Source organism: Alexandromys fortis, unplaced genomic scaffold, assembly GCF_014885135.2.
Source record: "Alexandromys fortis isolate MF-2015 unplaced genomic scaffold, M_Fortis_MF-2015_v1.1 scaffold_69, whole genome shotgun sequence".
Taxonomy (NCBI): domain Eukaryota; kingdom Metazoa; phylum Chordata; class Mammalia; order Rodentia; family Cricetidae; genus Alexandromys; species Alexandromys fortis.
Window position 1 is genome coordinate 8838221 of NW_026067951.1, and position 20455 is coordinate 8858675.

Genomic DNA, 20455 nt, shown 5'->3' on the forward strand with positions numbered 1-20455 from the left:
TATATATAGAGAGAGAGAGAGAGAGAGAGAGAGAGACTGTGTGTGGTATATGTACATGTGAGTATGGCTGTTGGTATGTGACTATGTGTGTGCACACATGTGAAAGCCATATCTTCTTTAGGTTTTTCCACCTTAGTTTTGGACACAGGATCTCTTACTGACCTGGAGCTTGCTGATATGGTTAGACTGATTATCCAGTAAGCCCCAAGATGTTCTTGTCTCCACCTCCTCAGTACTGGGATTACATGTTCACATTGCTATACCAGATGTTTTGTGTGGGTACCAAGAATGAAACTCAGATCCTCATGCTTGTCTGGCAAGCATTTTACCGACTGAGCCATCTCTCCAGTCCCTTTATCTTTTCTGAGAAAAATCTCTCTGTATAGTCCAAACTCTTGAAGCTCTGGCTTCAGCCTCTGGAAGGATGGGATTACAGGTGAACATCACCGTGCCCAGCTACTGTGGTTCCTACCGAGTGTCAGTGATTTCTCTTTATCATTCAAATTTGGCATAATCTATAATTCTCTAAAAATTTCAGTCTGTTAGACCAAATAAGCCAAACTTTCTTGAAGCTCTAGTTGCTTGCAGTTCTGGAGAGTTAGCTTCCTGGGGTAGTATGGTCAAGGGTTCTGTCAGTCATGAGAGGAGCTCTGAAGAAAGACCCTTGGGAAAAAAAAAAAAGAAAGACCCTTGGTGAACTATGAAATGGTTTTTCTTCATTGAGTCTATTCTTTCTCACAATGCTGAAGATTTTATGACACCATGCTTAGTGCTCTCTGGAAGGTGAATGGACTTCCTGACTTCCAGTAGACACCTCATCAGGTGGGGAAACCCACAGGGTTGCGACTGTGCTGATGATAAAGCAATAAACAATGTGTTTGGAGCTTTAAAAGCAGAATACTAGGCCAGCTGGTGGTGGTCCACGCCCAGCACTCGGGAGGAAGAGGCAAATGGATCTCTTTGAGTTCAGGCCAGCCTGGTCTACAAGAGTGAGTTCCAGGACATACTCCAAAGCCACAGAGAAACCCTGCCTTGAAAAACAAAACAAAACAAACAAAAAAAAAAAAAAAGCAGAATACTAATGCATAGACCACATTCTTCCAGAGATGAAGGGTAGTGCTAAGTGTATAAGCACCTAGAGTTAGATTAGCACAGTGAGTGAAGAAACAGGCCCAATGGGGCCCTTTGGGGGAGTGCTGAGACCAGGAAAGCTGAGGTCAAATCTGCAATTGCCTGAAGCCAACTTCATGAGGGAGATAGGCAGCTGCTCCAGCTTGGATGAAGATGGGGTTTGGAGAGAGCAGATTAGGAACAAATGAAGGGTTCGTGTGATCCTAAGACTTCTTTAAGTGTTCCAAGGCCAGCATCTTGGGCCCTGCAGGACCTGGCCAGGATAAATTTCAGCTATGTCTGTCCTGTTTGCCTATGAGATACCTAGGTCATGATTCTGCTTCCCTAGAAGAGGGACAGTCCTGCCAGTATCCCCTCACTCACGCAGCCTAGAAACCATTTTCCTGGCAATGACTCAGTGATCTGCTGAATTTGCTGGGTCTTAAGACTGCAGGGAGTGCATGGGGGAGAACAGGGCATTACTGTAAATGAGAACATCGGCCAGGGCATTGAGAGACCTTATTGGGTCTGTTTGACTCCATAATAATGTAATAACAAACAGAACCATGACTGATGGCCTAGGGATTCTTGTGAGGCAGGTCTTAAGTCCAGACCCTTCTTCCTCATTCCAAACTCTTTTTCTGATGCTTCAAGTTATCTCTGGCTTCGTTGTGGCTTTTCTGCTTTGTCTAAGTCACCTGTATTTCCATTCATTGCTTCTTTTGGGACTTGTAAACGTAGAACATTCTATCATCTTGGATCTTTATCATTCATACCTAGAGGGTCAAGGGAATATCAAGGTCTAGACTTTTTTTTTTTTTTTTTTTTTTGGGTGCTATCCTAAATGCCAGAGTTGAGAAATAGAATCTTCCTTTTCTTGTTTAACAGTCCTTTATTCTCATTCTCTCTGTGTCTCGTTTCTTTTTCTTCCTTCTTTCTCCAACATAAGAGGAAAAGAATGGAAACAGAAAACTAAAATTAGAAATACCTGACCAGTGATTCTGCTCTGGGCAATGGAAATATAAACCATACCCACATTTCTATTTTTCCCAGGATCTGAAGCACAATCTTGGCTGTTTGGGCAGTTGGCTATTCCGGGGTACATTTCAGAAATAGCTCATGTTTATTTATCGTTGGATATTTATAACGGTATTTCAGAGTTGGTTTCCAGTAACCCCATGAAGAATCATGGGCTCCGGCAATAGCGGAGGAGGCTACAGAGGGGACCTAAGCAGGCAGAGATACTGGCACTGCTAGAATCTACAACCCCCCGCCCCCCTTCCCGTTAGTGTTAGCCTGTCGAGGTTGCAGGGCTTAGGGGTGGGTACTGAAAAACAAGACTTGAGTGTTGTTTTTCTGTGAGTCTTCCTGGAAAGGATGTTAGAGCCTAAATTGGATTACTTCTCCAGTTTGATGGAGTGTGGGTGCATATGAATGCACTCACGATCGTGCACGTGCGTGCATGCACACACGCACACTCACACACTCATGCGCAGATACTTTGAGCTCAGGCAGAGATAGTGTTGACATTTCTGGAGGCACAAATGGATCATGAATTCCTGAGCAGTCACCCATAGACCTGAGCTGCCCAGGAATGCCGAGTGTTCCAGGCACTGACATCATTCCTCTTCTAGCCCCAGAGAAACCCTCTGATCCCCCGTCTTAGGGCAGTTATTTTTAGCCTGCAAACCCTCCACATTAGCATTCCCTTGGTGTACTCAGGAAGCCAGGTTTCAGGAAAGGCCTTCGACTTCACTGACTCTGCCTGAGAAAGAACCAAGAATGAGGCATAAGAGATAAAGGGAACCAGGTGGTGGTGGTGCACACCTTTAATCCTAGCACTCAGGAGACAGGCATGCAGATCTCTGAGTTTGAGGCCAGCCTTGTCTACAGAGTGAGTCCTAGGAAAGCCCGGGGTATACAGAGAAACCCTATCTTGAGAAAGCAAAGAAAAAAGCAAAAAGGGAATTTGGAACATATCTGGTTCAGCATCTTCATTGGGCAAAGATGCCGGAGAGGCTGAATGGTTTAGTCAAGGTCAAACAGCCAATTGTAGATTTGCCTTTCTAGCCTTTCTACAGTTTGCTGTTTCTTTTACTTAGTGGTTCTCGAAGAAGTTGCCCTCAGAAATCCTTTGCACTCTAGAAAATTATTTGTAAGTGTGTATGTGTTTGCATGTGGCATATGTGTGTATTTGTGTTCCTGTGTGTATGTGTGTGTAGCGGCTAAATAGCTGTTGTGTATCTTCTATTATTTTCCACTTTATTGGTTTTTTTTTTTTTGATGGTTGATAAAAGTCAGTAGACTTTATTGCTTCTGGGGTGTAGGGCTCAGGAGCTCTTGGTGGGACGGGCCCGTTTCGTCTTCACCACCACAGGCTTCTGGCTTCGTAGGATGTCACTGGCCCTGCGGATGGCCGCCATGCGCAGATCGGGGCGGTACTTGTTCTTTCGGATCATGTGCCTGATGCTGCTCAGGGTGGCCCATGCATTCTTGTTGATGGTGGTCCTTACGTAAGAAGTAGCTGGTTTGCACTGACCGGATCTGCGTTTCATGACCACCACGACCCCTTTGCCGTCGGCCGCGGGCTCCACTCCCACTGTCTTGCGGTGAATCAGCCCGTTGTAGCGGAAGGAGTTGCGGGCTTTCAGATTATTGGGTTCGGTGCTGTACGTTTGCTTATTCCTCTTGATCAGGAAACTGGAGCAGTTCCGGACGACCATCCATTGCAGATGCGCAGACATGGCGGCGCCTCCTCTTCTATGGCGGACGGAGATGGCTATTGTTTGTTTTTTTTTTTTTTTTAATTTTATTTTTTGAGCCTTGGCACATGAGCACTCTGTTCACCTGCTCTAACTGCTCCCAGTGTCCCCCTGTAAAATGCAGTCTCTTCTTTAATATTAATGTTACACGTGTGTACAGCCTACTGAGTCCATTTAGCATTGCTTGTGTATATTTGTGTCCAGGGGTGACCACTCGGGGTTGAAGACCAGACATCGTATGTAGTAGTTTTTCACTGGGGGAAGTTAATTCTCTCTCTCTCAGGAGCACTGACCACTTGCAGCTCTTCATCTAGGGCTGGGACCATGTGGAATTTCTCCTGTCCACGTTGACATGGCAACTAGTGTTGTCACTACACTCTTCTTTCCACCTTCATTCTTGAGACGGGGGTCTCTCCCAGAACCTGGCGCTCACGGGTTTGCTAAGAGTAGCTGGTCAGTGAGCTTGAGGGAGCCGTCTATTTCCGAAGCCCCAGGACTCGGAGAATAAGTACATGTTGCCATGTTCGGTTTTTGACGTTGATGCTTGGATCCATCTCAGGTCCTTATGCTTGAGCTGCAAGAACTTCACCTCCTGAGCCAAGTCCCCAGACCCTGGAAAACTGTTGAGGATCCCCAAAGAGTTGTCCTAGTTAGCATCAACTCTCAACTTCACACAATGTAGAATCTCCTAAAAAAAGCTTCGGTTGAATAGCTGCTAAATCAAGTTGGTCTGTGGGCATGTCTGTGAAGGATGGTCTCGATTGCCTTAATTGTTGCCCAGCCCACTGTGGGTGGCACCTGTCCCTAGGCAGGTGGTGGGAACTAGGTGACAGTGAACACGAATGACCTGACAAATGAGCCAGCAAGCAATGTTCCTGCATGGTTTCTGCTGTCAGGACGTTCCACAGCCTCGATGATAGGATGTGATCTGGAAATTTAAGCTAAACGTTTTCTTTTCCTGAATTGCTTTTGGCTCGAGTATTTTAGCATAGCAACGGAAAGTAAGCTAGAACTAGGTCTTGTCTCTATGCGTTGTGCCTGTCAATACATGCCATTAAAAACTAAATCTGAGAGCTTGTGAAAATATTTAAGTGAATAAAGCCCTTGCCTTGTAAAACGGGGACCTGGGTTATGTCCTTGGCACTCACATTAAAAACTGGGCATGGTGGTACATGCCTGCAATCCCAGGGGCAGCAACACAAGAGTAGGAGGGTCCTCAGGGCTCGCTGAGCAGCCCTGGATAAAATTGAGAGTGACTTCAGTATAAAGATGCTTACCCATGGCCTCCAAATTTACTTACACAAGAGTTTGTGCACTGGTGAACACACACACACACACACACACACACGCACACACACACAGCTGAGAACTTAGGCAGGCATATATAACTTTGAAGCTATCCTAAGTGACATAGCAAGACTCATTTTAAAATAAGTGAGTTAATAAATGTGACTGAGAGCCATAGCATGCATTTATTAATACAGGGAAAGTATTATAGTAGAATATCTTATGATATTGTGTAATTTAAATACAAAATAGTGGAAAAGCAGCATTACTCTATTTTGTTTATTTTTTAATTGAAAATAAATATTTTTTTCATAAAATGTAATTTTTTCTGATTATGGTTTCCTGTCCTTTGTTTTCTCCCTGACTTTCCCAACCTCTGCACCCATCCAATTCCATGCCTTCTTTCTCTCTCTTTTTAGAAAACAAACAGAAAAAGCATGAGAAACATATATTCACACACACACACAAACAAACACACACACACAACCCATAAAAACACAAAATCAGAAACCATAATATACAAGCAAAAGACCAGTAAGGTAAAAAATGCCAAAACAAAGCAATATAAGATATAAAATCTCCAAAAATACCATTGAGTTTGTTTTGTGTTGGTCATCTGCTGGTAATGGGAACTGCCCTAAAGTGTGGTTTTTATGCCCAGTGAGACTCTTTTGGAGAAAACTATTTTTTCCTTTGCAAGAACTTGTCAATTGTAGGTAGCTTGGTTAGGGATGGAAAGCTCATGTCCACTTGCCTCTCTCAGTGCTGTGCCCTCACCCACCTGGACCAGTGCAGACGCTATGCATGTTGCCACAGTCTCTATGAGTTATATGTGCTTCAGTCCCGGTGTGTCTGGAAGACATTGTTTGCTCAGTGTCATCCATCCCCTCTGGCTCTTATAATCTTTCTTCTTTCTATTCTGTATAGCAGCTCCCTAGGTCCTGAGGGCTGGATTTGATGAAGGCATCTGTTTTGGACTGAGTGTTCCAAAGTATTTCACTGTCTACATTTTGTCCAGTTGTGGGTCTCTGCATTTGTTCCAATCTACCGTAGGAGAAACTTCTCTAATGATGGTTCAGTGAGGCTATGGATATAGTAGAGTGTTGTTAGGAATCATTCTTTCTTCTTCTTCTTCTTCTTCTTCTTCTTCTTCTTCTTCTTCTTCTTCTTCTTCTTCTTCTTCTTCTTCTTCTTCTTCTTCTTCTCTCTGTCTCTCTGTCTCTGTCACTCTGTCTCTGTGTTATTGAGACAGGGTTTCTTTGTGTAGCCCTGGCTACACAGAAACTCACTCTGTAGCAAGGCTGGCATTGAACTCACAAAGATCTTCCTGCCTCTGCCTCCTGAGTGCTGGGATTAAAAGCATGGACCACCACTGCTTGGCCATTAGGAGTCATATTTATTGCTATGCTTCTTTAGCACAGCGGTTCTCAACCTTCCTGATGCTGGAACCCTTTAATACAGTTCCTTATGTTGTGATGACCCTCAACCATAACACTATTTCATTGCTACTTTATTACTGCTATTTTGCTACTGTTATGAATAGTAATGTAGATATTGGATATGCAGGCTAGCTGATATGTGACCCCCAAAGGGATCATGACCCAAAGGTTGAGAACTACTGCTTTTGCAGCATAGTATTATCTGGTTTTCCCCTTGGTCCAGGGCCTATGTAGTCGCAGTTTCTCAGCCACCTGAGCAGCGTCAGGCATGGGTTCCATCTCATGGAGTGGATGTTAAATCCAATCAGATAGTGGTTGGTTACTCCAACAATGTTTGTGCCACTATCACCTCAGCAAATCAAGCAGGCTGGCTGCCACTATAGATTGCAGGATGTGTAGTTAGGTTGGTGGTTACCTTTATATTCCAGTGGTGTGAAGACTTCTTTCCAGTAACACAAACATAATCAGCGAAAAGAGTGGAATTATTTCATATTTTGCAAATCTTTTTAACATCTGGGTTAATGGAGGGCAGCAGAGATTTCATATCTTCTTTCTCATTCAATCAGTTACAAAATCTCAGGTCACAGAGTTTCTGGAAACTCCACTGTGAGAAGATGAGAGCAAAAATGCATTTAAATGTTACAGGATTATTACAAAGAGATCTGCGTGTCTCAGGGGTCCCTGCACTCTTCTTGAATATCTGTACATTTCCCACTGACAGCCCTTTTCACTCTGGATCAGACTACCATTTAATTAATACTCATTAGAAAACTACTATTTTACAACAACAACAATAACAACAACAACAACAACTACTACTACACAGGAGAGCTGACTCCACCCATTTGCCTGGGCAGCAAAGGTAACCTGGCCCTGGTGGCAAGGGCACAGCAGAGCTGACCCCAATGGTGTGAGCATGGGAAGAGTTGACTTGGGAGAGCTGTCCTGGATGGCACTCAGGAGAGCTGGCCCCACTGACACGAAAGAGCTTGTGGGCTGACCAACTCAGCTACCACCCAAGCCCAGACCCAAGAGCTTTGAGTTGGTCCACCCTAACATCTACCCCATCTATGTGCTGCTGGAGCCCAAGATGGGGCTGTTCATGAGAATCCATAGCTGTAGGATCTTGAAGGCATCAGCAGAATATTGGAGAATCTCAATGAGGGTGCAGTACCGATGGTACAGCAGAAATCAGAGGTTTTTAACTAGACTAATGATTCCTTGCAATGAACATCTGCAAGTAAAACTGTTTGGGTTACACACCGCAACATCTGATGTCAGTGTTAGTAAGGTGAACGAGTATGTGATGGAGAGGCAGGTAAGACAGAGGAGCAGAATGAGACATGTACAGGCGATTGCAGTTGACAGAGGAAACAGGTCATTGCCCAAAGGGGTTGGTGAGAATTTTTTTCTTATAAAACTTTATGCTTTATTTTCTTTTGTGGGCGAAGTTATAAGGGTGGAGGGCAGATATGGAAGGACTTGGAAAATGAAAGGGATTGGGGTGCAAATATTTAATAAGAATTATTTTTTTTTTTAAAAAAGAAAGCTACTACTAGGTGTTAAGTTGGTAATTTAAAGACAAATAGCATATGTAAACTTTCTTCCTAGTAGCAAAAGAAAGAAAGAGAACTTAGTTTTTCTAATGTAATTAAACATCCAATTTCAAGCCCACATTCTGCCAGACTGCTGGGAAACTTGATCCTGATATCCTTTCTCAGACTTTCCTTTCCTCTATCCAAAGAATGTGGTGTAATCTAAGGTCTCACAGAGGGAAAGAGCTTTTGACTGACTCTTATAGATTCGCGTGCCCTTGTGTGTTCCGTCATCCACAAAGTGGAAATGGGGTGCCCGTGGTTGTCTGAGCATCTACGGCAGGCTGGAGGTGACGGTTTCTGTCCTCTGTCCATCTGCCTCATTCAGGGTCCAGTTCTTTTTCCTGAGTGCTAGGAACGTGGGCACAGGCATTCAGACTGAGAAACCACACTTCTTTTCTATTTTTGAATGCGCGTGTGTGTGTGTGTGTGTGTGTGTGTGTGTTGCACTTGTATGAACATTGCATGGCTTTGTGGAAGCCCCTGAGTCTAAGCTTCTGACGTGGCTTTATTTAACTTACCCAGTCTCTGCTCAGACTCTCCTTCCTCTGGATGGGCAGGTAGGCTTTTCCCCCTCAGCTCTGCCAAGCCCTTCTCCTGTGACTCACCCTTAGCCCGAAGAGTTTTCAATGGTGTTAGCTAGAATGTCCTTGCTTCTCTGGAACTTGGTTCTTTCTGGGGGAAGATCTCAACCATTTTAAGGCCATTTTTTGTAGAATACACAGATCATGACAGATACCAGACACAATATATGAAGTCAGAAATGGAAATATGTTTATATATGGATGTGCGTCTCTCTCTTTCTCTCTCTCTCTCTTTCTCTCTCTGTGTATTTGAATGTATATGTCCATGGCCCTCTATAAACATACATTCCATAAGCAGAAGGTCACAGTGTGGAAAAATTTTCTCTTTCCTTTGAAGACTGTAAGACCTCTGAAGGGTAAGTCTAGAAGACATATGGTATCTGAATAATTAAGAGGGCTTTTTTTTTTTTTGTGGAAAGCTCACTGTGTCCCATTCTCTGTATACTTTCTTAAGGTGTAATAGCCAAGGCTGGCTGTGCAGTCTGGACAAAGCTGCTGCTGCACTGTGCACTATGCTGATGTTTTCTTGTGTGCAGATCAGAAGTGTGATCAGCTTCCACTGGACCCTACAGCTAGACACTGAGCTCTTGTGAGTCTGGGTAGCATAATCCTCTGGTTCCTCTGGAGCAGACATTGGAGCTGGATGGGATTTGTTGCAGAGAACAGGATTAGGACTCAGCTCCAGTCTGGGCTTCCTGTCTAAGCCACATACTCTCTGTGAGTCAAGAAGTCATGGTATATTACAACTCAGAAAAACCAAAGTCTGGCTTGTCTGCTCAGGAGCAACTCATAGGTGAATTAGAGGTGAGTCAAGAACTTTCAAAGGAGGAAATGACTTATCTGGCTACACTTCCTGGCAAGTGTGCCCATCAATCATCTGCAGAAAACAGAATAGCAAGAAAGCACTTTGCCAAGTCCCAGTTGCAAATTCCCCTTTTCTCCATGAACCTTGGAACTGTCACAGCCTATGAGCTGCCTCAAGGGGGCTCAGGCGTCCTTCCACAGTGTCAAGCCATTCTATGAGGTTCAGGAGCTTCCTGCAGGACCAAAATTGGTGTTTGATATGCTGTAAGCATCCCCTGCTCTACAGTATCACCACTTAAATCTCTTCTCCTAGAGGGTTCTGTCATGGAGACTGATACTGCAGTTGAAGGCCTGTAGCACTGGTTCAGCACCATTAAAGAGCTCCCAAGATGCCTTCACAATATGGTTTGGAACCCAAATTCAGTCCTTCTCCCAAAGACACTTGTGATCCCATCTATGGTTATCGTTGACCTTACATTTCAGGGAGACCCAGGCCTTTGTAACTCGAGTCCTTTGCTTACACAGCATCCTCTACTACTCTGATTTGATGATTTTTACTGGTTCCTCGTCATGGCTTCCACTCCTCCTGCTCTTCCTCCCGTTCTTCTTTGGATAGAGGGATAGAGAGTCTCATGCGGCCCACCCTGGCTTCCAAGTCACTATGTAGTTGAGAATGACCCTCAACTTCTGATTTTCCTGTTTCCATCCCCTGAGTGCTTGATTTACAAGTGCACACTACCACACCCAGTTTATGTGGTGCTGGGGATTGAACCTAAGCCTGCCAAACTCTACTGACCGAATCACATTACCAGCCCCATAACTTTATGGTCAAATAATTCTGATTCTACACTTCATAAAGGTGCCAAGAGTTCCCTGGAGTTAGAGACTGATGGGAATTCAGATAACACCTGACCTGACAGGAGAAGAAACTGATATTCAATCTGGATTCTACAACCAAGAGCATGGGAAAAAAAAATCAGGGAAAACCAGGATAAAATCCTGCTTGAATGGTCCAATGTGTTGTATACACGTCTGTGTGACTAGCTACGACAATATGCCTTCTCCAGAAGCCAATAACCTTACCACAATAGGGCCTGCAGAAATGAAAGCTAGCTGAAGCACATCTTTAAAACAACAGTTTATGAATATGTTCAAGGACCTTAAAGAGGATATGAATAAGTGTCTTAATGAGGATCGAAAACACCGACATTAAGTGAAACAAATTAAAATGAAATAATTTCAAAACATGAACGTAGAAATAGAGTAACTAAAGAAAACCCAAACTAAAATAAAACTGAAAATGAAGAACTTAGGATGTCAAACAAAAATCTCAAAGACAAGCCTCACCAATGGATTCCAAGGCACGGAAGAGAGAATTTCAGGTCCTGAAGACAAGGAAGAAGAAATGGATAGCTCAGTAGAAGAGAATGTTAAATCAAATAAATAAATAAAAAGGCACAACACATCAGTGAAATCTGGGACACCATGAGAAGATCAAGCATATGAAAAATAGAGATAAAGGAAGGAGAGGAAACCCAGGTCAAAGGTAACAGAAAATAGTTTTTGGCAAAAAGCCCACACACTATAACAATAAAATAACGAGAATCAATAAATATGACTCATTGGCAACTTCAGTGTTAATGATGTCAATTCCCCAATAAAAGACACAGTAACAGATTGGATTAGAAAACAGGATCCATCTTTCATCTGCAAGCAAGGCAGATATAAACTCAGGGTGTATAGATGGAAAGTGGAATTCCAAGTAAATGGACCCAAGAAGCAAGCAGGTATATCCATTTCAACAGCTAACAAAATAGATTTCAAAGTGAAACTAATCAAAAGAGATAGTGAAAGACACTGTATATTTATTAAAGAAAAAAAATCCACTAAGAGACTATTGCAATTCTAAACATTTATACGCCAATCACCACTAAAGCTAAACTCACTGACTGACCTTCACACACTGATAGTGAGTGACTTCACTACCCCACTCTCACCAATAGATAGGTCATCTCCACAAAAACTAAACAGAGAAATACTGAGTCTAAAGAATATCATATATCAAATGAACCTAGCAGACATCTACAGATCATGCTACCCAAACGTTAAAAAATATACTTTCTTTTCAGTAACTCATGGAACTTTCTACAAAATTGACCAAAATTATACACACAAAGTAAGTCTCAACACATGTAAGAAAATTGAAAACAAACACCCCAAACCCCGTGGATTAAAACTGGTTATCAGCAACAACAGAAGCAGAATAAAGTATACAAACTCAGAAACCAAGCAACTCACTAATAAGTGAAAAAAATGTGTCAAGACAAAATCCAAAAGGACATTAAAAACATTTTAGAATTGAATGAAAATAAATATATAACATACCAAACCTATGGTACACAATGAAGGCGGTTCTAAGAGGCAAGTTCATAGAATGAAGTGCCGACAACATAAAAAAGAAAAACCTGGGAAGAATAAGTGGCCAGAAACAATCAAGCTCAGGGCTGAAATCAATGGAATAGAAACAAATACAAAAAATCAATGAAATGAAGACTTTGTTCTTTGAGAAAATCAAAGTCAAATCAGTTAAAAGGTGGAGAGAAAAATGAAAATTAATAAAAGTTAAAGATAAAAAGGAAACATTACAACAGACATTGAGGGCATTTAGAGAATCATAAGGACATACTCTAAATTTTCTATCCACCAAACTGTAAAACCTAAAAAATGGAGGCATTCTTGATATATACAATCTCCAAAGTTATGATATCTAATAGGCAGGCCTGTAACCCCCATTAAAAAAGAAGAAGCCATTTTTTTTGTCTCCAAACTGGGGGTGGATGGAAGAGCCCAGGGACAGAAGAATTCAGTGCAGAATTCTGTTTGAATTCTGTTTGACCTTCAAATAAGAATTAAATCTAATACCCTTCAAATTATTTTGCAAAATAGAGGCAGAAGAAACATATCCTGTTCTTTCTATGAAGCCACTATTATTCTGACACCAAATCATACAAAAACCCATCTGAAAAATATAAAATTATAGACCAATATCCCTTATGAACATAGATGCAAAAATTCTTAACGAAATATTTGGAAACAAAATCCAAGAGTACACATCAAAAACATTATCTACCATGATCAAACAGACTGAAAGACAAAAACCACATGGTCATCACACTAGATACAGAAAATGCCTTTGACAAAAATCCAACATTTGAAAGTCCTAGAGAGACCAGGGACACAAGGGACATTCCTCAACAAAATAAAGGAAATTTAAGGCAAGCTCACAGTTAACATCAATTTAAAAGGAAAGAGACTCAAGGCCTTTCCACTAAGATCAGCAATGAGATAAGGATGCCCCCTCTCTCCATATTTATTCAATACAGTAATTGAAGTCTTAGCTAGGGCAATAAACAACAACAAAACTAAAGTGGACAAAGGGTAGACAAATAGGAAAGGAAGAAGTCAAAGTATCTTTATTTATAGATGATATGATTCTTACACAAAAAAGATTCTACAAACTCCACCAAGGGAACACCTGTAGCCAATAAACACTTTCATCAAGGTAATAAGATACAAATTTAGCACATTAAAAATTAGCAGCCATGTGCTGGAGAGATGGCTCAGAGGTTAAGAGCACTGACTGCTCTTCCAGAGGCCCTGAGTTCAATTCCCAGCAACCACATGGTGGCTCACAGCCATCTGTAATGAGATCTGGTGCCCTCTTCTGGCATTCAAGCATACATGGAAGGAATGTTGTATATATAATAAATAAATAAATCTTTAAAAAAATTAGCAGTCTTCCTACACACAAATCACAGACTGAGAAAGAAATTAGGGAAATAGTACCTTTCACAGGAGCCTCAAAAATATCTTGGAATAACTAGCTGAATAAGCGAAAGATTTGTATAATAAAAAGTTTAAGACAACAAAGAAATAAATTGACACCAGAAAACGAATCTCTCAGATTCATGAATTGGTAGGATTAATATTGTGAAAATGGCTATCCGACCAAAGGCAATATTCAATGCAATCCTCATCAAAATTTCACACAGTTCTTCACAGAAATTGAAGAAATAATCTTCAACTTCATATGGAAATCCAAAAATCTGAACTAGCTAAAGCAATCCTGCATAATAAAAGAACTGCTGGAGATATCACCATTCCTGACTTCAAGTTTTATTAAAGAGCTATAGTAATAAAAACAGAAAGATGCTATCATCAAAGCAGACCCATTGATCAAGGGCATTGAGTTGAAGACCCAGACATAAGTCCACACAACTATGGCCACCTGAGTTTTGACAAAAAAGCCAAAAAATACAACCTGTAGAAAAGACAGCATCTTAAACAAATGGTGCTGGTCAAACTGGATGGCTGTATGAAGAAGAATAAAAATAGATCCATACTTCATGACACTCACAAAACTCAACTCCAGTTAGACCAAGGATGGCAACCTAAGACCGGATACCCTGAATCTGGTAGAAGAGAAGGCGGAGAATAGTCTGGCGCTCACTGGCACAGGAAGAGGCTTTCTAAAGAGGGTGCTTACAGCACAGGCTGGAAAGCATCAATTTAGGATGGCGCACCATGAAGCTAAAAGCTTCTGTACGGCAAAGGATACCCGAGGTAAAGGGCACCAGAGGAAGATCTTTGTCAATAATGCATCTGATGGAGAATCAGAATATAAAATCTGAAAAGAACTAAAAGCAAAAACAAACAAAAAAATCCCACTGCCACCACCAACAAAAAGCTGAATATAAAAATAAGCAAATATTCCAATTAAAATTGGGGTATAGAGCTCAGAGAGTTCTCAAAAGATGAAACACAAATGGCCGAGAAACATTGAAAGAAATGTTCGACATCCTTAGTCATCAGGCAACGCAAGTCAAAACTACCCTGTGATTTCAACTTACACCAATCAGAAGGACTGAGATTAAAAATAAAAAAAAAAAATTACAACACATGCTGATGAAGACACAAGGAAAGGGGAACGCTTACTCATTGCTAGTAGGAGTGCAAACTTGTATGGCCACAATGGGAATCAGCATGGTGGTTTCTCAGGAAGCTGGGAATAGATATACTTCTAGATCCAGCTGTTCTAACCTTGGGCATACACCCAAAGACTCACATCCTGCTGCAGATATACTTGCTCATCTGAGAGATACTTGTTCATTGCTGCTCTAGTCATAACAGTAAGAAATTGGAAACAGGCTACATGTCCATCAGTTGATGAGTGGATAATGAAAATGTGTCACATTTACACAATGGAGTATTATTCAACTGTTAAGAAAATTTGAAGCAGGGCGGTGGTGGCGCATGCCTTTAATCCCAGCACTCGGGAGGCAGAGGCAGGCGGATCTCTGGGAGTTCGAGGCCAGCCTGGTCTACAAGAGCTAGTTCTGGGACGGGCACCATAGCTACAGAGAAACCCACTCTCGAAAGACAAAACAAAACAAAAAAAAATTTGAAATTATGAAATTTGCAGGTAAATGGGTGGAACTAGAAAAATTATCCTAAGTGAGGTAATGTAGATTCCAAAGGACAAATATTATATGTTCTGTCTCTTTCTCTCTTGCTTTTCTGAGATAGGATTTCTCTGCGTAGTTCTGGTTATCCTGGAGCTAGCTTTGCAAAATAGGCTGGCTTCAAACTCACAGAGACCTGCCTGCATCGTCTCCTGAGTACCCAGACTAAAGGTGTGCACCACCGCCACCCAGCTAGCATTTTTTCCCCTTAATTGGTCTTTTGCTTGTTTGTTTTGATTTTCATTTTTATGGAGTTCTTTCATGTTTCTTGTTTTTTGTTTGTTTTTGAGAGAGTGAGAGAGACAGAGACAGAGAGAGAACATAACTTGGGTGAGTAGGGAGGATCTGGGAGAAATTGTGGAAAGGAAAAAACATTATCAAAATATATTTCATGAAAAAACTTTTACTAAGTCTCTATGAGATTAAGTAATAACTATTCAATATTTCATGTGCCATCGCTAATAACAACAATGCTACTATATTCACTTCTGTAACCATGGAAATCACTCCTTACATTTGAATTCAAGGCCTCACGTGCCCAAAGCATACAAAGTTATGTTTGAATGCAGCCGAAAATCTCCATTCAGTTGGACAGTTTACTGGTTTTGTTTGGGTATTTGTGTTGGGAGGGAGCTGATTTGTGTTTCTAGCCTAAGCCCGGAGTTAGGATTTTTCTTCCTTTAGTCTCATAACGAACACAGTCTTCCACCTCCATACAGTCCATGAACTGCTTCACGGAACAAAGCTGTCATCGTTTCATGTCACACTCATCCAATGGTAACAGAAAGGGCTGTAATTGATGTGGCTGAGAGACCAACATCCAAGCAATAAAAATGAATTCCGTATGATGGTCTGCAGCAGTGCAAACGGAGCCAGCGTCTGGGCTTAATGGGAGTGGGGAAATGGTTCCCAGATGACTGGAGTGTTCACACAGACAGTCTCTGGCTTTCCAGTTGAAACCGTTTCTGATGGCAGCTCGTCTCCGACATGTGTTGTACAGACCCCGGGTTATTTACGGGATGCCCCGAGAGCAGCCAGGCTCCAGGTATAACAGCAGGGCCTGCGTGCGTGAAGGCTGAAGTCATGTAGTCATTCATTTCAAGCCTGAAAGGCATTCAGTTTAAAGAGCCCAAGAGACTCCGCAGGGATTGGTTTTCAGAGAAGAAAAACAGCCCCGAGTTCTTTTCCTGTCCAGGCAGCAGTGGGTTCACCCTGACATCACCGGCCCCCTCTTAACTCTTTGGCGCTGGTAGAGTTCCTAAGTCTTGTCACTTTCCCTCGGTGATTTTTCGCTTTTGAAGGAAGATAGCGTAAGCACGGTGATTTACAATGGGGCTTGGGCTGTAGCTCAGCTGGTTGAGTGCTTGCTCAGTCTGCACAAAGTTCTGTGTTCCAGCCCCAACACTGCAGAAAATGGAGTGTGGAGGTGTGACCTATAATCCCAGAGACAGGAGGATCAAAAGTTCAAGGTCATCTTTGGTCACAAGTTTGAGACCAGCCTGGGCTACATAAAACACCCCCTCCAGCCAGGCATGGTGGTCTCCATCTTTAGTCCCAGCACTCCGAATGCAGAATCAGGTGGATTTCTGTGTTTGAGGTTAGCTTGGTCTACATAGTGAGTTCCAGGACAGTCAGGGCTACAGAGAGAGATCGATATCCTGTCTGAACTTTTCCACCCCCTGCCCCTAAGAAAGGTCAATTCCCCCAAATAAAGTGATTTAATGTGAACTCAATGACAACTTTCAGGCATGCGTCCAAACCAGAAGGTGCAAAGATCAGTAAGAAACCACAGGGGACTCAGGAACACACATGCAGGGCTCTGAAGGAGGCCTTTGGCTCAGTCTGAGTCTGGAGACACATCCCCGTCTGTAAAGTGAAGGATGCGTGGTGGAGGGAAGGTGCCTACTCATTTGTAAGTCCCCCTAGCTCTGTAAAAGCCTGTGAACATATCTCCTGACACACTATATAATTATCTCTATTCTGTGGACTTTCATGAACAACTGCTCCTTATGTCAAGGACCAGTCCTGCGCACATGGGATATCATATGGTTTACTGCCTGCGTGAATAGACCCCTGTGAAAGCGCTGAGAGTCGTAAGAAGCAGTTTACATGTGCCCCGTGCCCCGTTATCCAGTGTGCATCACAGGTATACAGCACTGGAAAGCAAAAGCGTAAAATGATAATGTTAAGGTCTACGAGTGTCTGGAGATGAGGCTCAATGGCTTGCTCTCCATGCACAGGGTCTTAGGTTCAATTCCTAGTACTGGAAACAAAACAAAATAAAACAAAAGAAAATCCCAAACAATAACAACAGAAATTCTTAGTCCTGTTAAGGTAGATGATTATGTTGGGGGTTAGAGACAAATATGTATGAGCCTTAGCTTTCTTAATACAAAGACATCCGGGTTGATGATAAACCCAAGCCATAATGTGATTGAAACGGTCATGATTCCTATATGGTAACTCTTTCCAGTGTGTCATTCTTATTGAGCCAACATTGAACGTGCATAGCAAATGCAGAATTAAATGTAAGTATGTCTCAAACCAATGCTCTCATTCTACAGCTATAATTCAGCAACAGAGTGCTTACACATAGCAGAAAAAGTAGAATAATGACACATACATTATGTTTTCTTCTTTTTGTTTATTCGTACTTTCCAAATTTCCTACCAAAAATAGTAAGGGGTTATTTAGACAAGAAAAAATATGTTGATCTCATTTAACAACTAGATTAGGAATATTAGAACAGGGGAGTTTCTCACAGTGGCTTTCTGTGACCTCCCAGGTCAGATACCACCAGTGAGACTCAGGAGACCATCCGATGACACGGTAAACGATGGTAGGCTCTCTTTTTCCTTCTTTTTGCTATGATCTGGGCAATTTTATATAATATTCATCCATAAACAAGATGACTCTTGGCTTCTGGTACTGATATCAGTCCTCCACATGGAATTCCACGGCTCCATGCTATAGAAGGTTCAGATTTGACTGGCATGTGGTCTCAGTCACTCCTGTTTCTCCTCAGAAAGTCATGTGAAGTTGGTATAATTATCCCTTTAAATTAAGTCTCTTCCTTTTCTCCTCCCCTCTCCCTTGCTCCCTCTTTCCCTTTTTCTACTCCTCCTCCAGTTAGACATTTTCTTGCTGTGCAGCCCACCCTGGCCTGGAACTTGCTAGGTAACCCAAGCTGAACTCAAATGTGCAATCCTTCTGCCTCAGTCTCTTGATTGCTAGGATTACAGGCATGCATCACTGCACCTGGATAACAAACCATTTCTTTTATTTGTATTTTCTTTTATTGAAAATAGATTTTTTTTCTCATATACTATTTCCTGATTACAGCTTCCCTTCCCTCTATCCCCACCTCCAGTTCCTCCTCACCTTACCTGCCATCTGGATACCCTCTTTTCTGTTTCTCATTAGAAAACAAATAGGCTTCTAAGGGATAATAATAAGATAAAATAAGCTAGGACAGAAACTAACACATCTGAATAGGACAAAACAAGCAGAAGGAAAGGAGCTCAATGAAAGGCACAAGAAACAGGGATGCATAGACCCACTCATTTGCATACTCAGGGATCCTATAAAAACACTAACCATAATATATCCTCAAAGAACCCACAGGGAAACAGAGAAAACAAAATATAAGTAAAATAAAAATAAGAATAAATTAACTAAACTTAAAAAAAAAAGTTCTGGTATGACATTAGGAGACACAGAACCCCCCAAGATGCCATCGGTTCTTTTCCTGCCCAAGTTATTTCTCATAGCCTAATGCTGTGCTGTGTGTCCATTTAGCTTTGTGAGACAGAAACGAAACTCAGTTGTGTTTGAACCACACAGACAGCAACGCGCTTCAATGCCAAGAGTCTCTAAGGGTCCCGAAGAGAGTGGAGGAGCGGCTTGCCAAACGTGATGTCTAAAGAGAGATCTCTGAGCACCAGGGATATGCTGCTTCAGCAGGCAAATACGAGGAGGAAAGGCATGAAATCACGGCTGCCACGGGTCACCTGGTCATGGGCCACCTGCCTGCATGGCTTCTGGGTGGCTGAGGACAGTTGCTGCCTAGGTGGCTCCCAGAACTGGTACTGATGTTAGCTTCGCCACCGCCTCTACAGAGGCTAGGTTCCTTCATCCTTAGTGATGCAGCGAGAGAAGACAGGAGAAAAAAAAAATCATTCATAAAGTGTGGGCAGTCATATGGCTCAAGATGACTGTGGCCACCTAGTACGTTTCTCTGACGTGAGCTCCTAATGGGTGACCCTGGGGTTGGGAGGACTGATCTTCGCACTCAGGGAAGTTTGTTGGGGGCTGGTCTGGAGGTTGGAGCTAGCCTGTCTTTCGCTGTTGGCCCCAGCGGGGCTCATTCATCTTCTACAGCTGTTGGTGGTAGGGGATAGGGGCAACAGGTGAAAGCAAGCCCGGCTCATTTTTCCCAGGAAGCCTTTGGCTGTACCACCCCCACATCTGTTGGTAGAACAGACCTCCCAGCTTAAACTGAATCACTGTGGGAGGCCAGCTCTCAGAGTAAGTGGACTGGGAAAGCCATTTTCCTGAGCCCAGCCCTTGATCGTCCTGGGAACCTGTGCCTGGAAAGCTGACTTTAGATCCCTGGAAGTGTTCCTTGATATACCGGGACAGGTGTTACAGTCCCCCTGGAAGCTCACTTAGCCTGAAGTCTGGATAGCTACAGGATCGGAAGAGGGCATTTCCTCTCCAGGCATGAGGCCCCTGGTCACCCAATGGGACGTCCTCAAGCTCTGAGTGTTTCAGGTCCTGTGTATCAAACACACCTTTCAAATCTTTTAGAAAGCTCTAGATATTGGTGACCATATCTAGTCATTTTCCTTTTGAATTCCTTCTGATGTCTGAGATTGGTGCTTCATAAATATTAAGATTTGAAAAGTAAGTGTAAATTTAGTTGTATTTAAATTTCACAGGGTAGTGACAAGCCTAGATTCTGAGATTCTGAAGATAAGGGTCTCCAATATGTGTGTGAGGTTTACCTGAAGTGATAGAGAAAGAGGAAGGCTTGAACACTGGGGACCATACACCATGTGCAGGCAGAAATAAACAGGAAGAAATAAACAGGATGGGGAGACAAATTGAGCATGCCCCTGCACACCCCCACGCCCCCATGTGTATTTCTGTGTATGTGCACCTGTAGACACGTGGAGGCAAGTAGTTAAGATGTCTTCTATTGCTCTCCACCTTATTTATGAATCAGGGTCTCTCTATGGCCTGGAGATCGCCAATTCAGCGAGCCAAAGGGAATTTCCTGTCTCTTCTTCCGCATTGCTGAGGTTAAAGGCGCATGGTACCAAAGGGAACTGTGTCGTCCTAAGTGCTGGG

General features: G+C 42.6%; 1 protein-coding gene and 1 long non-coding RNA gene across 4 annotated transcripts in view; both read right to left on the reverse strand.

Moving 5' to 3' along the window:
• Nucleotides 1-12089, reverse strand: part of LOC126506751 (uncharacterized) — a 37766-nt gene extending 25677 nt beyond the window's left edge. For all 3 annotated transcript variants that reach the window (XR_007593326.1, XR_007593325.1, XR_007593324.1), the window contains exons 1-3: nucleotides 11967-12089; nucleotides 7014-7202; nucleotides 163-663 (exon numbers count right to left, since the gene is read on the reverse strand). This is a non-coding gene — a long non-coding RNA (uncharacterized lncRNA). The remainder of the gene's footprint in view (nucleotides 1-162; nucleotides 664-7013; nucleotides 7203-11966) is intronic.
• LOC126506750 (60S ribosomal protein L28-like) lies at nucleotides 3409-3884 on the reverse strand. Its single transcript, XM_050150518.1, has one exon. It carries the CDS (start codon nucleotides 3852-3854, stop codon nucleotides 3441-3443), a length of 414 nt encoding a protein of 137 aa, XP_050006475.1. The 5' UTR covers nucleotides 3855-3884; the 3' UTR covers nucleotides 3409-3440.
• Nucleotides 12090-20455: the final 8366 nt, after the last annotated feature.

Bases quoted from the DNA above. Each gene is read 5' to 3' on its own strand.
- LOC126506750 (XM_050150518.1), bottom strand. From the start codon at position 3,854: ATGTCTGCGCATCTGCAATGGATGGTCGTCCGGAACTGCTCCAGTTTC.